Raw genomic sequence first — 18,621 nt, 5'->3', positions numbered from 1 at the left:
AGATCCGATTTTTTCGCATCCGATCTGAGCCACTTCCAAATAAGGATAAGGAACTTCCAAATAAGGAATAATCAGATAAACATCCAATATCTGTACATCCGACCTACGTTTAAACACACATATCCGATTCTCCACAGAACTCCCAATGCGAGAGCTGTCAGGATTATGGACCTGTCTGTGTGTGTTTTGCTCCCTGTGACCCAGTTTCTCCCTCATGTTGATTGCGTTTAATTTGATTCCAGGTGTGTCTTGTTCTTCCCTGATTGTCCTGTGTTTAAAAGCCCTAGTCCTTTCAGTTAGTGTTGTAGGTTCTTGAATGTCTTCCCTGCCTGTGCTCCTTGTAACCCGGTTGGATATTAAAGACTCTAGATTTGTGAATTCTCCGTGTTTCCTTGTTGTTCATAAAGCTTTGTAATGGCGTTTTAATGCTGGTGTTGTGCCCATTTTCGACCCCTGCCAAATTATTACCCCTCTCGCTATCTGATTCCCTAATCCTAACCCCTCCCCCACACCTAACCCTAAACCTACCAATTCTAGGGGGGTAATAATCAAAACATCCATGACAGCTGTTGTCCATGCTGGCAAATAATAATGGCCATTCAACATGAATTATATCAATAATTTTAATAGCAAGGTAATTTAAAACCCGAGGGTCTACCATGTGCATAGTAAAGCAATCACTGCAGACAATTCTTTTGGGCGGGAATTAATGTAAACACATATGAGAATGAGAGAATGAGAATAAGCTTTATTGCCAGGTATGTTTACACGTACAAGGATTTTTTTTTTGTGACAGAAGCTTCACAGTGCGACAGAATGACAGCGACAGGACAGGACACGGATAATAAAAAGAATAATATACATATACAAAATAGCAAAAACACAATATATAATATAGACAATTATGTATGTACAGGTATGATGTGTACAAATTTGAAATGTAAATAATGTCTAATAGTGTTGTGTGTGCCACGTTTATTGTCAAATGTTCATGAGATCGCACGGGTGCTGGATGAGAATTTTCCAAGCTTTACTAGCTGCTACCTGTCTGTCAGGAAGCTGTTGAGCCACTGACAGACAGAGGTGGGGGTGGATAGCGGAGTTAATTTGGGCTGGAGGAGTGATGGGATGATGGTGTTAAAAGCAGAGCTGAAGTCTACAAACAGGATCCTCACATAAGTCCCTGGTCTGTCTAGATGTTGCAGGATGTAGTGCAGTCCCATGTTGACTGCATCATCCACAGACCTGTTTGCTCTGTAGGCAAACTGCAGGGGGTCCAGAGATGTCCTTCAGATAAGCCAAAACCAGTCTTTCAAATGATTTCATGGCCACAGATGTTAGAGTTATATATCGGATACCAGTCGTGTCTAAAATGAATGTAAACAGACGGGCCAAAAAATATTGGATATGGTCAAAAGATCAGATTTGTGCATTAAGACTTGCAGTGTAAATGCAGCCTTTATGTCAAACAGTTCTGGGCTGCATTTCCCAAAAGGAAAATTTCTGTTCACGTTCAAGTTCAAGTTTATTTGTATAGAGCTTTTTAACAAATACAAATCGTTGCAAAAAGCAGCTCTACAGGAAATTAAGCTTCCACAATATATTTATATATTGCAGAACCTTAATATATTTAACTTATGGCAAAATTTGGTAATTCTGTATGTTGTCTGAGCTTTGGCATCCTCTGAGGTCCTCTGAGGGGTTGGCATTATCTTTTCTCAGGTGTTCGGCCATCTCAGATCATTTAAGGGTTGGATCCAGACTGAAGTTTCTGTAATTCCTAGTTGCCACGGGATGTTAATCCCGTGACAGAAACAGAGAAAAAAATAGAGACATAATTAGCATAGCTGCTGTTCCATCTAAGCAGTGTTAATTTCGTTGACGAAGACGACGACGAAAAATATTTGTCAACGAACCTTTTTTCTGTGACTTAAGCCCGGCTCACACTGTGCGATTTTGGCCACGATTTGGTCGTCTGAGACAAATTTTGAAAATCCTAAAATCCTAAAAGATTTCTATAATCCTAGGCTAAAATCGGTTGTCTAGATCGCTGGTTTGACATGTTCACCGACAGCCGATTAATGGCCGTTGCGATAATTTTTTTCCTCCGATTAAATTCTGGCAGTGTCAGAAGATTTCAGACACTTTCCTGCAGTGTGACATCTCCTACGACGACCGTCAAACCAAGAACCAATAGGAGCACTGAACATGATGACGCAATTAGCGAGACAACTTCAAACCATTCATTATTTGTAAAAACAATATATGTACAAAGTAAAGTTTACTTACAGGTTATTTATTAAGGGGCAGGATGTTTAAACTCGAATAACAAAATTACCTCAAGTTCGCTCTGTAGAATTGGAAGTCCATAAAGTCCTCTTTTGCCCAGCCATGACTTGCTCCACACACGTCGGTGAAAACTGAATGTATGTCAGTAGGCTATTACATACATACCTTCCGTCTTAAATGGACAGCATTCCTAATTATCTGTCATAAATGTTAACCAACAAAAGATGTTAAATAAATGTATACTTGTTAAGTAAACCTACTGTATCTGAAAAATGAATTTAATCTATATCTCTACCAAAAAATTTAAATTTATTCCAGTTCCCTATCGATACTCCACTCGTACTGCGTCTTGCTAAAGACGCTATGGGAAAAAGCCTTTTTTCTCCTTTACTGAAGCCTTATTCGATCACGCAGTGAAACTGCACGATCATTGGTTCGTGCAGTGTGTTAAAAACGAACCAATGTGTCGGCAGCGGAGCTGCACGAGCCTATGGCGACGGAGCCCGCCAGATCCCGCCAGAATGGGCAGGGTTATCTGGCTATATAATCGGCCATCTCGCCATAGGATCCTCAGATTTCTTCTCCTTCAGCGACGACATCTCGCCTTCGCTGATCCCAAGAAGCCGCCTCGCCGTTGACACGCCTCGCAGCTGAGCCAGAGACCTCCTGCCAGCTGAGACGCCGCTTTCACCGCGCTCCAGCCCCGCAGAAGCCCCGGTCTGTTCGCTGCCGCAATCCGGTGAGTGCTATAAAAATGCATATTTCTCGGCGTTGTCGCAAATGCCGCAACAGCGAGTATGGCTCGTGCAGGGAATCCAGCACGATGCAGAAGAGCAATGAGCACGCGCCGCCTGTCTGGGTCTCGCCCACGCACTGACTGCACGCTTACCGAGACGGAATGCTCGTTCGAGTATGAGTCTCGCTCTCCCGCTCGCTGTCCGCCTCTGTGGAGGCAGCTCCACTCTCCCGTTTCTCCTCTTTCAGCAAAGCTCGGAGAATGAAACATAAGAGCCACGGAGCTTCCTGCAGCGCTCTGATCCGCCGGTGTTCACACGTGAGAATCAGAGCTCCTCCTTCATTGAGCGGCTCTATTCTCTTTGGCGGACCGAAGTGGAAAGCTATGTGTGTGCGTCACTGAGACGGTGCTCACACAGGCAGCCTGCTTTCACCGAAAGCCGGGCTTTGCCCTGATTGCTCGCGGTCCTCTATGTAGCAGGCCCAGCCTCCCCCGCTTCTCTTCTCCCAGTCACCTCGGAGACAGGAACAGCAGCTCGCGAGGCTGAGCAATCAGGTTTGAGTGATTTTTCGCGCCGGCATAGCCCCGTGTGTTTCACTCTGCATACACCGCTTGATCTGCCAGCGCATGTGGATTAGCGCCTCTCATTACATTGAGTGGCTCAATCCTTCTGCACGCATTGTAAAATGCTGCGCTGGGCGCCCCCCCCACCCACGTTTATTTTCTCCCAGTCACCTCGGAGAAAAAGACGGTAAAATCGCGGGGCTGGGCGTTCAGGCTTGACTGATTTTTCCTCGGAGAAGGAGACGGATATAAAAAAAAAAAAAAAAAAAGGCTTGAGTGATTTTTCGCGCCGGCATAGCCCTGCGTTTTTCACTCTGCATACAGTCTTTGATCTGCCAGTGTGCTTACACTAAGGATTAGCGCCTCTTGCAGCTCTTTGATCTGCCAGCGCTACTTCCATTATGAAAGCGTCAGTCTGTCCCTGCCGCCTCACGGTCCCTTTCTTCAATGAAGGTGGCCACGCCTCCCCTGCTCTAGTGTTTCTACTCTCCCAGTTATCTCGGGGGAAGAAACTGCAAGCTCCAGGGTTCGAGCGATCAAGCTTGAGTGAATTTATATAATAGAACGAGGCTATGGGTTTTCTCTTCCTCCTCTCACGAGCGCCCTGCCTCTGTGCAGTCGATCGCTCGAGTTTATCCAGCCCCTTGCCACGCGGGCCAAGGCCTGGAGGGCCATCCCCGGAGTGTCAGAATGGGCTATACGGATAATAGAACGAGCTTACTCACTCCAATTCGCTCGCAGACCCCCGCGCTTCAGCGGCGTGGTCTCCACTTCTGTAGACGGCGAGAACGCTCACGTTCTACGTTCAGAAGTGATGACGCTGCTGGAAAAAGGAGCCATAGAAATGGTTCCTCCAGCTCAGAGCGAATCAGGCTTTTACAGCCGTTACTTCCTCGTTCCCAAGAAGGATGGCGGCCTCCGGCCCATCCTCGATCTCAGACGCCTGAATCGCGCCCTCATGAGGAGGTCGTTCAGGATGATCACACTGAAGCAGATCCTCGCGCAAATTCGCTCAGAGGACTGGTTCTGTTCCCTGGACCTGAAAGACACATACTTTCACGTCCAGAAAGCCCCCCATCACAGACGATTCTTGAGATTCGCCTTTGAGGGAGTGGCTTATCAGTACACGGCTTTCACGAAGTGCATGGACGCGGCTCTTTCCCCTCTCAGGCAGATGGGAATCCGCATTCTCAATTACCTCAACGACTGGCTCATTCTGGCCCAGTCAGAGGTACAACTACTCTCACACAGAGCCCTCCTCCTCAGCCACCTAGAATGCCTGGGGCTCAGGGTCAATTTTGCCAAGAGCGCGCTGTTTCCCAGCCGACGGGTGTCATTTCTGGGAACAGTTTTGGACTCAGCTCAGATGAGAGCTGTGCTAGCGCCGGAACGCGCTCTGGCCATTCAAAAGCTCGCAGCCTCCTTCCATTGCGGCACCGCTCGCCCCGTCAAAGCGTTTCAGAGGATGCTGGGCCTCATGGCAGCAGCATCGCCGGTGCTACAGTTGGGCATGCTTCACATGCGGCCCCTTCAGCGCTGGTTGAAACCACGGGTTCCGCCCCACGCATGGCGACACGGTCGCCTACACATCAGGGTGAGCCAGGCCTGTGTAACGGCCCTGGCCCCCTGGAAGAACCCACGATGGTTCAGAAAGGGTGTGACCATAGGGATGGTCTGCAGCAGGAAAGTTGTCACGACAGACGCCTCCAACATGGGTTGGGGGGCACTGTGCGAAGGCAAACCGACCTTTGGCCTTTGGTCGAAGGCGGAGCGGAACCTCCACATCAACTGCTTAGAAATGCTAGCAGTGTGTCGAGCCTGCCAGTTTTTCCTGCCAGAGCTAAAGGAACAACGTGCTGATCCGCTCAGACAACATGTCAGTGGTGTCCTACGTAAATCACCAGGGAGGTCTCTCCTCGAAGCGCCTCTTCCTTATGGTAGAGCGACTTCTGGAGTGGGCTCAGCTCAACTTGCGCTCGCTGAGAGCAGAACATTTGCCGGGCAGATTGAACCAAGGAGCGGATATGTTATCACGGAGCAACGTCCCCTCAGAAGAGTGGATGCTCCATCCGCAGACGGTTCGAATTATCTGGAGAATCTTTGGCAAGGCCGAAGTAGACCTTTTCGCCTCCAAAGACAACTCTCACTGCCCAGCCTATTAGTCGAAGGTCAAGGACGCGTTGGCCCACGACTGGCCCAAGCTCCTCCTTTATGCATTCCCTCCGATCGCTCTGATTCCTCAGGTCATCAGGCGAATCAGGGATCAACGACACAAGGTCTTGTTGGTTGCCCCCCTGTGGGAGAACCAGCCTTGGATGTCAGAGCTGACCCAGCTGCTAACCGCAGCCCCTTGGCCCGTGCCCCTGAGACGAGACCTCCTCTCTCAGGCGAACGGTTTATTGTGGCACCCTCGTCCCGAACTGTGGGCGCTTCACCTCTGGCCGCTCAACGGGAACCTACCAGCCTCCCAGAGCGAGTGCTAAAAACCATTTCTGAGGCTAGAGCGCCGTCTACGAGACGCCTCTATGCCCTTAAATGGGTGGTTTTCTCCGAATGGTGTCTAAACCGCGGTGAGGCCCCCCTGCTTCTGAGTTGGCGGTGATTCTGTCCTTCCTGCAGGAACTGCTGGATAAAGGACGCTCTCCCTCCACACTCAGGGTGTTCGTATCCCTATAGCGGCCTTTCACGCTCCTATTGCGGGCCAATCAGCGGGCAGGGACGATGCTGTCGTCTGCTTTCTGAGGGGTGCCAAGAGGCTGAATCCGCCTCGGCCCCTTACTGTCCCTACGTGGGACTTACCCACTGTGCTTACCTCCTTTTGAGCCTCTCCAGTCCACGAACCTTCGGTCACTGTCGCTGAAGACTGCTCTGCTACTAGCACTAGCGTCAGTCAAGCTATTAGGAGACCTGCAGGCGCTCTCTGTGAGCGCTGCCTGCCTGGAATTTGGGCCAAATGACTCCAAGGTCGTCCTAAAACCAAGGCATGGATACGTACCTAAGGTACTTTCCACTCCGTTCAGAGCTCAGGTCATCACACTCTCCGCGCTTCCTCTCTCCGAGGTGGACCGGGAGTTAATTTTGTTATGCCCTGTTAGAGCCCTACGGATCTACTTTGAGCGTTCCGCCTCCTTCAGGTGCACGGAACAGCTCTTTGTTAGCTTCGGTAACCGCGCCAAAGGGCTTCCGGTCCCGAAGCAGAGACTCTCTAAGTGGATAGTGGATGTCGTTACGCTGGCTTACTCTTCCTTGGGCCTTCAATGCCCCATTGGAGTACGAGCCCATTCGACTAGAGGCATTGCCTCGTCATGGGCCTGGTCTAGCGGTGTGTCCATTACAGACATTTGTGCGGCGGCCGGCTGGGCCTCGCCGTCCACATTTGCAAAGTTTTATATGCTGGATGTACCGGCCTTGCAGGCCAGGGTCCTATCTGCTTAGATGAGTATGACTTATGTTGTGGGAACAACCCTAACGGAGATCTCTTGACTGCACGGGCACTCAAGCTCTCTGATGGGTTCCTTACATATCTCAGCCCTGAAAGTGCTGAGTATGCGAGGAATACATGGAATGACCCGGGCCGAGCGTGACCTCTATGAAATCAGCTCGCTTTAGCCCGAGTATACTTTTATACTTCCCTCTGAGCATGGAATGCTTATGGAGGTATTTTACATAGTCGTTCCTCTACCATAGCACGGCGTGATTGAATTGTGTTCCCATAGCGTCTTTAGCAAGACGCAGTACGAGTGGAGTATCGATAGGGAACGTACTCGGTTACTATCGTAACCTCGGTTCCCTGAGATACGGAACGAGTACTGCGTACTTTGCCGTGCCAGGTAGCTGCACGACTCAGTCGTCGCTTCAGTCGAAGTAAACCTGAGGATCCTATGGCGAGATGGCCGATTATATAGCCAGATAACCCCGCCCATTCTGGCGGGATCTGGCGGGCTCCGTCGCCATAGGCTCGTGCAGCTCCGCTGCCGACACATTGGTTCGTTTTTATAACTGCACGAACCAATGATCGTGCAGTTTCACTGCGTAATTGAATAAGTCTTCAGTAAAGGAGAAAAAAGGCTTTTTCCCATAGCGTCTTTAGCTAGACGCGGTACTCGTTCCGTATCTCAGGGAACCGAGGTTACGATAGTAACCGAGTACGTTTTTCCAAATTCAGTCAAATTTCTCATAACTAAGCTTAATTGTTTTGGTCTAAAGAGAGAAGAATTGATGACTGTTTTTGTTTGAATACTACATATAAAATAGCTACCAAAATAAATGTTGGTAACTGCAGTTTGACTAAAAGTAATGACTAAAAGTTGACAAAAATGCAATGACTTTTCGTCGACTAAAACTAGACTAAAACTATGAAAGACTCAAATGACTAAAATGACTAAAATGTGACTACGGCTATTAAGCTTTTTCGTCTCAAGATAAAGACTGACTAAATCAAAAATGCCTGCCAAAATTAACACTGCATCTAGCAAAAATTATTTGTTCAACCAAAGCTAAAGAATAATAATAATAATGTACATTTGATCAGATATAACTGTAGTACAAGATTATAAGATGCATTTATTATGTGCAATGCTTGGCTAAAGAGATGTGCCTTTAATCTAGATTTAAACAGAGAGAGTGTGTCTGAACCCCGAAAGTTTTCAGGAAGGCTATTCCAGAGTTTGGGAGCCAAATGTGAAAAAGCTCTACCTCCTTTAGTGGACTTTGCTATCCTAGGTACTACCAAAAGTCCAGAGTTTTACGACCGTAATGAGCGGGTTGGATTGTAGCGTGGTAGAAGACGAGTTAGGTACGTAGGAGCTAAACCATTTAGGGCCTTATAGGCAAGTAATAATATTTTGTAAATGATACGGAACTTAATAGGTAGCCAGTGCAGAGACTGTAAAATTGGGGTAATATGATCATATTTTCTTGACCTGGTAAGAACTCTAGCCACTGCATTTTGGATTATCTGTAGCTTGTTTATTGAAGATGCAGGACAACCGCCTAGCAGTGCATTACAATAGTCCAGTCTAGAGGTCATGAATGCATGAACTAGCTTTTCTGTATCAGAAACAGGTAGCATGTTTCGAAGCTTGGCAATGTTTCTAAGATGGAAGAATGCTGTTTTTGTAACATGGGAAATATGATTTTCAAAGGACAAGTTGCTGTCTAATATAACACCCAGATTTTTTACTTTAGAGGGCGTAACAGTACATCCGTCTAGTTCTAAGATGGAAGAATGCTGTTTTTGTAACATGGGAAATATGATTTTCAAAGGACAAGTTGCTGTCTAATATAACACCCAGATTTTTTACTTTAGAGGACGTAACAGTACATCCGTCTAGTTCTAAGATGGAAGAATGCTGTTTTTGTAACATGGGAAATATGATTTTCAAAGGACAAGTTGCTGTCTAATATAACACCCAGATTTTTTACTTTAGAGGACGTAACAGTATATCCGTCTAGTTCTAAGATGGAAGAATGCTGTTTTTGTAACATGGGAAATATGATTTTCAAAGGACAAGTTGCTGTCTAATATAACACCTGAATTTTACCTGAATTTAATAGGAGGAAATTATTGGTCATCCAATCTTTTACATTTTTTACACAATCTATTAGTTTAGATAGTTGAGAAGTTTCATCTGGTCTTGTTGAGATATATAGTTGAATATCATCAGCATAACAATGAAAACTAATCCCGTATTTTCTAATAATATTACCAAGGGGCAACATGTATATTGAAAATAGCAGAGGACCTAGGACAGATCCTTGTGGTAGTCCATACTTTACTGGTGATAATTGAGATGACTCCCCATTTAAATGAACAAAGTGGTAGCGATCGGACAGGTAGGATCTAAACCATCTTAATGCCTGCCCTTGAATATCAGTATAGTTTTGTAATCGATCTGTGTCATGTCTATAGTGTTGAATGCAGCACTAAGATCAAGTAATACTAGCAATGAGATGCAGCCTTGGGATGAAGAAAGAAGCAAGTCATTTGTAATTTTAACAAGTGCAGTTTCTATGCTATGGTGAGACCTGAAACCTGACTGAAATTCTTCATAGAGATATTTTTTTTGCAAGTAGGAACAACTCAATTGAGCAGAAAACTTTTTCTAAAATTTTAGACATAAACGGAAGATTTTAAATGGGTCTGTAATTTGCCAGTTCATTAGAATCTAGTTGTGGTTTCTTAAGAGGCTTAATAACCGCCAGCTTGAATGATTTTGGGACGTGACCTAAAGATAACGATGAGTTAAAAATATTGAGAAGCGTTTCTTCTGCTACAGGTAACAACTCTTTCAGTAGTTTAGTGGGTACAGGATCTAATAAACACGTTGGTTTAGATGCACTGATAAGTTTATTTAGCGCTTACTGTCCTATAGTAATAAAGCACTGCAGTTTTTCTTTGGGTGCAATGAATGAAGCTGAAATACTAGACGCAGTAGAATTTACATTTGATATTGTATTTCTGATGTTATCTATTTTATCAGTAAAGATATTCATAAAGTCATTACTATTAAACTGTGAGGGAATATTTAGATTGGGTGGTGTCTGTTTATTTGTTAATCTAGCCACTGTGCTAAATAAGAACCTTGGATTGTTTTGGTTATTATCTATGAGTTTGCGGATATGCTCTGCCCTGGCAGCTTTTAGAGCCTGTCTATAGCTGGACATACTGTTATTCCACGCAATTCTAAAAACTTCCAAGTTAGTTTTTCTCCATTTGCGCTCAAGATTACGAGTTTCTTTCTTGAGAGAATGGGTATAACTATTGTACCATGGCGCAGTACGTTTTTCTCTAACCTTTTTCAATTTGAGGGGGGCAACAGCTTCTAATGTATTAGAGAAGATAGTGCCCATGTTGCTAGTCATTTCGTCTAGTTCATGTGTATTTATGGGTACACAGAGCAGTTGAGATAAATCAGGCAGGTTATTTGTGAATCTGTCTTTGGTGGCTGGAACAATAGTTCTGCCCGGACGATAACGCGGAGCCATATAATTAATATCAGTAATACACAGCATGCACGATACAAGGAAATGATCAGTAACATCATCACTTTGAGGTACGATATCTACCTGTATATCGGTAAGATCAATTCCATGCGATATAATTAAATCTAGCGTATGATTATAGCGATGAGTGGGCCCGGTGACGTTTTGCTTGACTCCAATAGAGTTTATTAGGTCAGTAAACGCAAGTCCTAACGCATCATTTGTATTATCAACGTGAATGTTAAAATCTCCAACAATTAGCACTTTATCAACATTGACCAAAGAACTGAGAGGAAATCTGCAAATTCTTTTAGGAAATCTGTATATGGCCCTGGCGGTCTATACACAGTAGCCAGAGAAAGAGACAGGAGAGGTTTATTTTGCATATCTAACAGTGTAACATTAAGCAGAAGTATTTCGAATGAGTTAAACCTCCTGTATCCTGTTTTCTGAGTAACATTGAGAATATCAATATATATTGTTGCAACACCACCACCACGACCAGTCTGACGGGGCTCATGTTTATAACAGTAGCTTGGTGGAGTAGACTCATTTAGACCAAAATATTAATTTGGATTAAGCCAGGTTTCAGTCATGCAGAGTACATCATATTTATTATCTGTGATCATTTCATTTACAATAACTGCTTTGGGTGCGAGTGATCTAATGTTTAGGAGCCCAAGCTTTAAAAATATTTTTTGTTCATTTATTTAGCATTTTTCTGGTTTAATCACAATCAGATTTTTTCTAGATCCTGCATTAAATTTATATTTTGACCTCGCTATTCGGGGAACAGACACAGTCTGTATAGATTGGACAACGCAAGTACTTCTATCTTTTAAGTGGGTAGAACAAAAGTCATCATAGTAGTTATTTGAGAATTGGCTTACTAGTCAGATGGAGCGTAGCGTCCTGGAGATGTTGTCCGACAGGAGTTCCGGTCCGACTCTGCTGGGGTGCAGGCCATCAGCACGGAAAAGCCTAGGACGCTCCCAGAAAAGATTCCAATTATTAACAAAGAGCAGTTTCTGTTCTTTACACCATGACAATAACCATTCGTTTAAAGCAAAAAGTCTACTGAACCTTTCGTGTCCTCGTCGATACGTGGGAAGCGGTCCTGACAAGAGGATCGTCGCCGTTGGCGATGTGCTGCGTACCGTCTCGATCAGGCTCCTGAAGTCCCTCTTCAGTGTCTCCGTCTGCTGCAGCTTGGTGTTGTTAACCCCCGCGTGCAGCACGACAGCACCGATGCTCTTGTCGCCCTTCTGGATCGCGGGTATCTGCGTAGAAACATCGAGAACATGAGCACCGGGGAAACAGTGAGTGTGAACTTTATCTTCAGCTAACGTAGCACGGACATGCCGGACGATGGAGTCTCCGACGATCACAGCGTCGCGTTCCGTCTCGCGGAGGGGAGCGAAGCGGTTCTGGGAGGAGATCTCGAAGACTGGAGGTGGAGAGATCGTCGCCCGGGGCCTGGCTCGCGTCTTCCGCTGCTGGTGCACCCAGGGTCCGTGGCATTTGGGAAGATCGCGTCCTGGGTGCACAGGGCCTCTGCAGAGAAACACACGGAGTAGAGGTGGTGGGAGTGTTAGCAGCATGCTATATACTTACCCCGGACTTGTGAGCGTCAGCCCGGGATGTTTCCAGCGCGGCTCTCCGCTCTCTCAGCTGGGCCTGCTTCTCCACCAGGTCGTGGATCAGCTTCTCCACGGCCTCCAGCTCCAGCTGCACCGAATGCAGCTCGAATGTGTCCTCGCCTACACTCAAAGGTAAACACAAATCCGCCATTTAAGCAAGTAACAGTGAAACAATGGTAATGTGTGTGAATAGAGTATTAGCAATCTAAGCGAGATTAGCCACGCTGCCGATGCTAACGGGCTATAAGCTAATAGCAGACTCGAGAAATCAAAATAAAACTAGTGATAACAAGGCACTCTGATTGGTTTTGTTTTAGAATGCTATAGGGGATATATTCACACGTTATAGAAACGAGAATGATAGTGTATAAAATTTTTTTAAGATAGAAAATAGACGATAAAGAATCAACTTGATGGAGCTCAAACTCAAAACACAAATCAGCACAGTCACAAATCAGCACAGATCATTGCCACCAATAGATCTGCGATCAACTTAGGCTTATGATGCTCTTTGGGAAACGCAGCCCTGGTCTGGTACAGAAATAAATTAGTGCTGCTGTCGGATAAAGGGTCAGGTGTTCTTTTAAGTACGGCTGGTGCACGTTTACCAAACAGGACCCGTGCAGGACTCTGCTTTAAACTGCTTTGCGTCTCTCCGTCAGATCATGTGTGTGATGTGCCATTTACAGCTAGTTCCCTAAACTGTCACACAGCTCATATATTTTTCCACCAAGGGGTGAGAACGTAATGATTATTTATTTTTGTTAATTATTATTTTATTTCAGTAAGTTTTTCAATAACTTCTTAGTTTCGGTTTAGTTTTTCAAATTTTTGACATTTTTATTTTATTTCAGTTTACAAAATAGTTTTTTCATCAATCGTTTTCATCTTAATAACCTTGGACACTAAAACGATTTTTATTCAAAAAATAAGAAATAAAAAATAAGAATATGTGATGATCAAAAACAAGTTAATTGAGGAATTCCTGGAATTCTGAATGATAAAATGAATTTCTTGCAAAGATATAGAAAAAATAAACTCAGTCGGGTCACTTAAGACACATGTAGTGCATAAAGAAACACAACAAGTCATTTTAAGTAAAATCAACAATACTCAAAAATTAACACAATTTTGCAGATAACACGTGACAAATTGGATTAACTATGAAAAGTGCAATTGGAGTTGGCCACTTTAGAAAAACAGATCTCAGAAGAGGACTGCTCATCCACGGTGAAGGTAAATAACTGTTATGTGTGTAGTGCTTGGGTCCTAACCGACACACACACCTAACTCCCAGACAGCCTGGCGTCGTCTGGAATGAACATCTTTATCTCCTGGGACCATAAAACCCCGGGATATATATGAAGGAGTAACAGCTGGAGGTCTCTCGAGAATAGACTGGTTGGTTTTATCATAAACCAAGTTGGACGGAGAAAACTCCCTTGGTTGACTTTGAAAAAACCCAGAAAAACTCCCTAGTCTCTTCCCGTTAAAGCTTGCAATCACTTAGGAAAAGTAATCGCTGAAGAAGACTTTTACGACCTCGCGTTTCGCCCAAGAAAGGAATGCGCCCTTTTCTGTGGCGTTCTCTAAAACAGACAAAGAGAGAGCCACAGCTTTGAATTAGAAATGAGTTTAAAAGGGAACAAAGGGAACATTATACTCAAAAACAAAAACACTATATACCATATATTTACAACATATATATTAAAGGATGTTTTTGTTTGTGACATTTATAAGCTTGTTGTGTTATTTTGAACTTATGGTTATCTTTTTCCAAGTCTTGTATAACTTTACCTGATGACGAGATGTCAGTTCACATGCTCGATGTGATTATTTAGAACTCAGGATCGTTTAATCAATGCATTTAACCGAGTAATATCATTTGTATTCATATGTATTTTTGGCTATGCAAAGTTACATGGTGTTTGGTTTCGTCAGAAAGCTAATCTCATGAAAAATATTATGGTGAATGAAAATGATCGGTTTTCATCAATGCATGATTACAATAACGGATAGAAATTTGCTTTCAATAATTTCTTCATGTGATGAATGACTGAACAAGATAATGTATGCACCACACGCAGCTGTGCAGGGCGGAGCTCCGCCCTACAGAAACACTTGCGATTGGATCAAATGCCCCACAGGAAGAATCCGATTGGATCAGGTGCCCGTGGGCGGATCCCAAATCGGCCCGTTAAAACCAGATGCATAACCGTGAAAGGTGCTGGAGTTGAAAACTGAAAAGGAAGGGCTCACGCTCGCCTCGCTCGTCTCTCGTTCTGCTCACGTGCTGCAGAGCGCTTCTGGCCACTAACATCACGACGGAGCATTGCAACTGAGACCAAGACTCAGTTAAACTTTGAGAGAAACTAACATCTGAAGCTAAGAACTAGAAAGACTTCCTGAGAGCGTCATCAGCCAGCACGAAGCCAACCAACCACTGAAGAGTACCCCCGTGACGACGACCTACGAGCTGCCAATCCGCACACAGTCCGTCGCGAACCCGGAAAGGACCGATCTCGACTGAGAGCAAGGTTTTCAGCAGAGACGTCTTCAACCGAGAAAGGGACTGAACTCGATTGAAACTAGGGTGACCACCCGTCCCGCGTAGCGCGTGCGCGCACAGCGTTTGAAGCCCAATTCATGCGTCCCGCAAATTGAGACCGTGTCACGCATAATCAATGCTTGCTCAAAAAAAAGTTGATCGCTCTATATCCTCGAGCCCCAGGCAGCCAAACGAACATTACTTGACAGTTCAGCACGCTACTGTTGCCACACCCACCCCTCAGTTGAACTGCTGACTAGGTTGTTGTCATGACAGCGCACACACGTGCATACCAGACACGCTAGGAAGGAACTTTTAGATGCGCGCTTTCCAATTCGAAAAATGGAGAAAGAGACTGAGTCTGAGGCATCGCCATCATCAATTAATAAGAGAAGGTGTGGGTACAAGAAAGACTGGGAAAATGAATATTTGTGGCTGAAAGGTGTTGAGGGGGATACCCTCCTTTTTGTGACCTTTGCAAAACGAACAGATGTTCGGTAAACCTCATCAAGTCAGAAATCCAGGTGAAGAGCAACTTCACATTCAGTTGCAAGGACTTCTACACTTATGTAGTGAAAGAGAAGGTTCTCCTCAATGCTGTACGATCCAACAAGAAATACAAGTTCAAGAAGAAACCTGAAGGTAAGAAACATAGGGTTAGGGTAAGTGGGTAAGGGTAATTGTCCCAATAAGGTGGGATCCATTTAATAGCCTAGTTTGAATTAAAACTGTAATGTTTTACATTTACGTTACGCTATTATTGCGTACTGTTTTATAATGTACTACAATACTGAGGTGCAGATGATTGCCATCTATCCAGGGGCGTAGCCATCATTTCAAAAGTGTGTGTGTGTGGGGGTGGGGGGGGGGGGGGTGGAATGTCTAGTGTTATACCTGTTTTTTTATTTTTTCAGTTAACCCTTGTCTAATTGACAGGTTTTATTTTTAATCATACCTTTTTGCTTAATATGCTTTATGATTATATTATTATATATGATTATAAAACAGAAGGAATGAAAGAGAGAAAAAAGAAAAAGAAAGAAAGAAATGCATCAGCTTGTCACTGGGACAGTACCCTTAAAAGGACATCTTTGTACCTTATTTACCCCAAAAAGTTTCATAGTTGTACATTACGGTGCATATTGTGCACTGTTATACTCTATATGTGCACCTTTTTGAGTATAAGTTACAAAGATGTCCTTATAAGGGTTCTATTGTTTACATATTTCAGATTGTATTTTGTGAGTGTTGTATGTAGAGTACATGGCACACAGTAATGGATACTTGCACATTCACATACTTCTTTATTCTGTTCTATTATACATTAGTCTGATTAGTCTATGTTAAAAGGTATAAGACATATAGCATAGACAATGCTGTAAATAATCTTTACCTCTGAAGCCTCACTGAAACTCTCTGCCTCTTTCATGCTCAACTCTGAATTCACTTCTGCCTCTGTCTATAGCAAATAAAGTAGTGTTTGAAACATGTACATACAGGGAATAGTGACATACAGAAGAAAATAACACATTATACACTGCTGGACAATAACCAATCATTTGTATCCTAAATTATTTTTTAACACTTTAGAATGATAAACACATATTCACTATTAACTATGACTTTTGCCTCAATAAATTCTTCATTTACTGGTTATTAACAGCTTGTAAGGTAGTCGTTGTAGTTGTTAAGTTTAGGATTATGGGATGCAGAATATAGTCATGAAGAATACAGAATTAATATGTGCTTAAGTACTAATAAACAACCAATATGCAAGCTAATAATGACCTACTGTAGTTAAAAATGATAGCTGAGAAGTTGTTCATCATACTAATGTTATTTTAAATTTTTCTATATTTGACTAATTATGTGTTTTCTATGATTGGTCCAAACGCTTGTGTATTAATAGATTTTATACAAAAGGGGTGATCACGTGACCTTTCGACGGCGATGCAGGCTTGAATCTTTCACTCTGCTCACTTTGCCATATTTTGTATGATCCTGTCAGTAAAATTTTAACCACTCTGCATTGGACCTGTCATGAGTGCTAAGGCAGACAAAGGGGATCGGAAAAGAGAGATTGAGCAATCGCCAATGAAGAAAAAATTCAGAGATTCCGCCATCTCCAGAGAAGACCTCGACGATGCTATTGCTAGCCGCATCGAACTTGCATTTAAAGAGCAGCAAAACACGTTGAATTCGGTTGTGAATTTGGCAGTAAGAGAGGCGATGGACTCTGTGCTGATTCCAGCATTACGTGAACTGCGTGAAGATATACAAGCGACCAACAAGTCTGTTAAAGAGCTAAGAGAGGAGTTTGAGACCATAGCTACCGCGGCGAAGCAGACACGTGACCGCGTAGATTCTGTTCAAGCAGCTGCACGTGAGGATAGGAGGACAGTCACGGACTTAAGAAATCAGCTGGAGCGACTCACCGAGAAGGTGACGGATATGGAGGACAGGTGCAGGAGGAACAACGTACGACTGGTGGGGCTGCCAGAGGGGGCTGAGGGATCCGACGCGGCTGGTTTCCTCAGAGTTAATATTTCTAAGTGGATTCCTTCCTTGAAGGGCCGTGACATTGAGATCGACCGGGCACATAGCGTGTATGAAGGAGGGAGGGGCTCCGATCGGCCGCACACTCTCATCTTCCGTGTGCTGAGATGGCATGACAGATCAGATGTCCTGAAGGGTGCTCGAAAGGCTTATCCGGTGAAATGCGCACAGAACAATGTCACACTGCTATTTTTTCCCGACTTTAGTCCAGCTACAGTGATCAGGAGAAAGGCATTTGGTCCGGTTTTGAAGAAGGTTGTTCGTGTTTTTATGTGGTTTTTACTTTTTACAACAGACATTTATACTTTAATTTATTTTACCTTATTTCTAAAGGGATTTTTCATCTAGGAGGTTTGGTATCTAAAATACATATCAACGTTTACACGCTATATATTCAATGCATACTCTAAATATTTTATCACTAAATGTGAATGGGTTAAATTCTGCTGTTAAACGAACTCGTGTGTTAGAATATTTACATCGTAAATCTATTTCCTGTGCCCTAATTCAAGAGACACATTTAAAGCAATCCGACGTGGCACGTTTCCAGAATAAGTATTACAAATTAGCAGCTTTTTTCCTGCTCTCAAAATAAAACTAAGGGGGTGCTTATTCTTGTTAACCGGAAGCTAAATTTAACAATTGAACACCTTGGTAGTGATGAGAAGGGTAGATTTGTTTTTATCCGATGCAAAATATATAATAATAGGTTAGCCTTGGTCTCTATTTATGGTCCGAATGAGACAGACAGTGCATTCCTTTCACAGATCTCCAAAACTCTGCTTGAGCAGATTGATTGCCCTCTAGTGGTGGGTGGGGATTTTAATGCTGTCATAAATCCCGTTTTATCTGATACAACAGCCAATTTTATTATCTGATCATTCTGCTGTGCTGTGCAGTGTTCCTCTTTCCGATGTTAAAGCCAAGTCCCCTAGATGGCGCTTTAACATATCATTATTAAGTAATCAGACTTTCATTACTTCTTTAAAAGAATATATTAAGGAGTTTCTTGAAATTAATATGCCCTCTGGTGTGGATCCTCAAAAACTGTGGGAGACGACTAAGTGTGCTATACGAGGTTTCTGTATATCTTTCTCTTCTACTCTTGCCAAAGCGAAAACCCGCCAGTTTACACAATTAGAAAATAAAATCCAATCATTACAAAACCTACAAAAACAACATTTTACGGAGCAGCAGGCTACACAGTTGTCCTCTTTAAAAGAAGAATATGATTTGCTTTCACAATCAAAGGCGGAATTTATTTTACATAGGACTAGGCAAAAATATTATTTTGAATCGGAGAG

General features: G+C 43.7%; 1 protein-coding gene across 6 annotated transcripts; it reads right to left on the bottom strand.

Moving 5' to 3' along the window:
* Positions 1-729: 729 nt before the first annotated feature.
* LOC306860454 (uncharacterized protein) lies at positions 730-17,475 on the bottom strand. Of its 6 annotated transcripts, XR_013783386.1 has the most exons (6): positions 17,197-17,344; positions 16,155-16,220; positions 11,932-12,333; positions 11,464-11,853; positions 2,339-2,420; positions 730-1,780 (listed from the first exon to the last, which is right to left on the bottom strand). XR_013783386.1 is itself a non-coding variant. In XM_079402182.1 (4 exons), exons 2-3 carry the CDS (start codon positions 12,172-12,174, stop codon positions 11,467-11,469), a joined length of 630 nt encoding a protein of 209 aa, XP_079258308.1. In that variant the 5' UTR covers positions 12,175-12,333; positions 17,197-17,421; the 3' UTR covers positions 730-2,420; positions 11,464-11,466. The 6 variants fall into 6 exon arrangements, 4 of the variants coding, with proteins under 4 accessions (XP_079258308.1, XP_079258309.1, XP_079258310.1 ...); XR_013783385.1 differs by lacking the exon at positions 16,155-16,220 and having other exon boundaries at positions 17,197-17,475; XM_079402182.1 differs by lacking the exon at positions 16,155-16,220 and having other exon boundaries at positions 730-2,420; positions 17,197-17,421.
* Positions 17,476-18,621: the final 1,146 nt, after the last annotated feature.

This window comes from Barbus barbus, assembly GCF_936440315.1.
Source record: "Barbus barbus genome assembly, chromosome: 41".
NCBI lineage: Eukaryota > Metazoa > Chordata > Actinopteri > Cypriniformes > Cyprinidae > Barbus > Barbus barbus.
The sequence above is the reverse complement of the archived record's forward strand: the minus strand, read 5'-3'. Positions and strand labels throughout refer to the sequence as shown.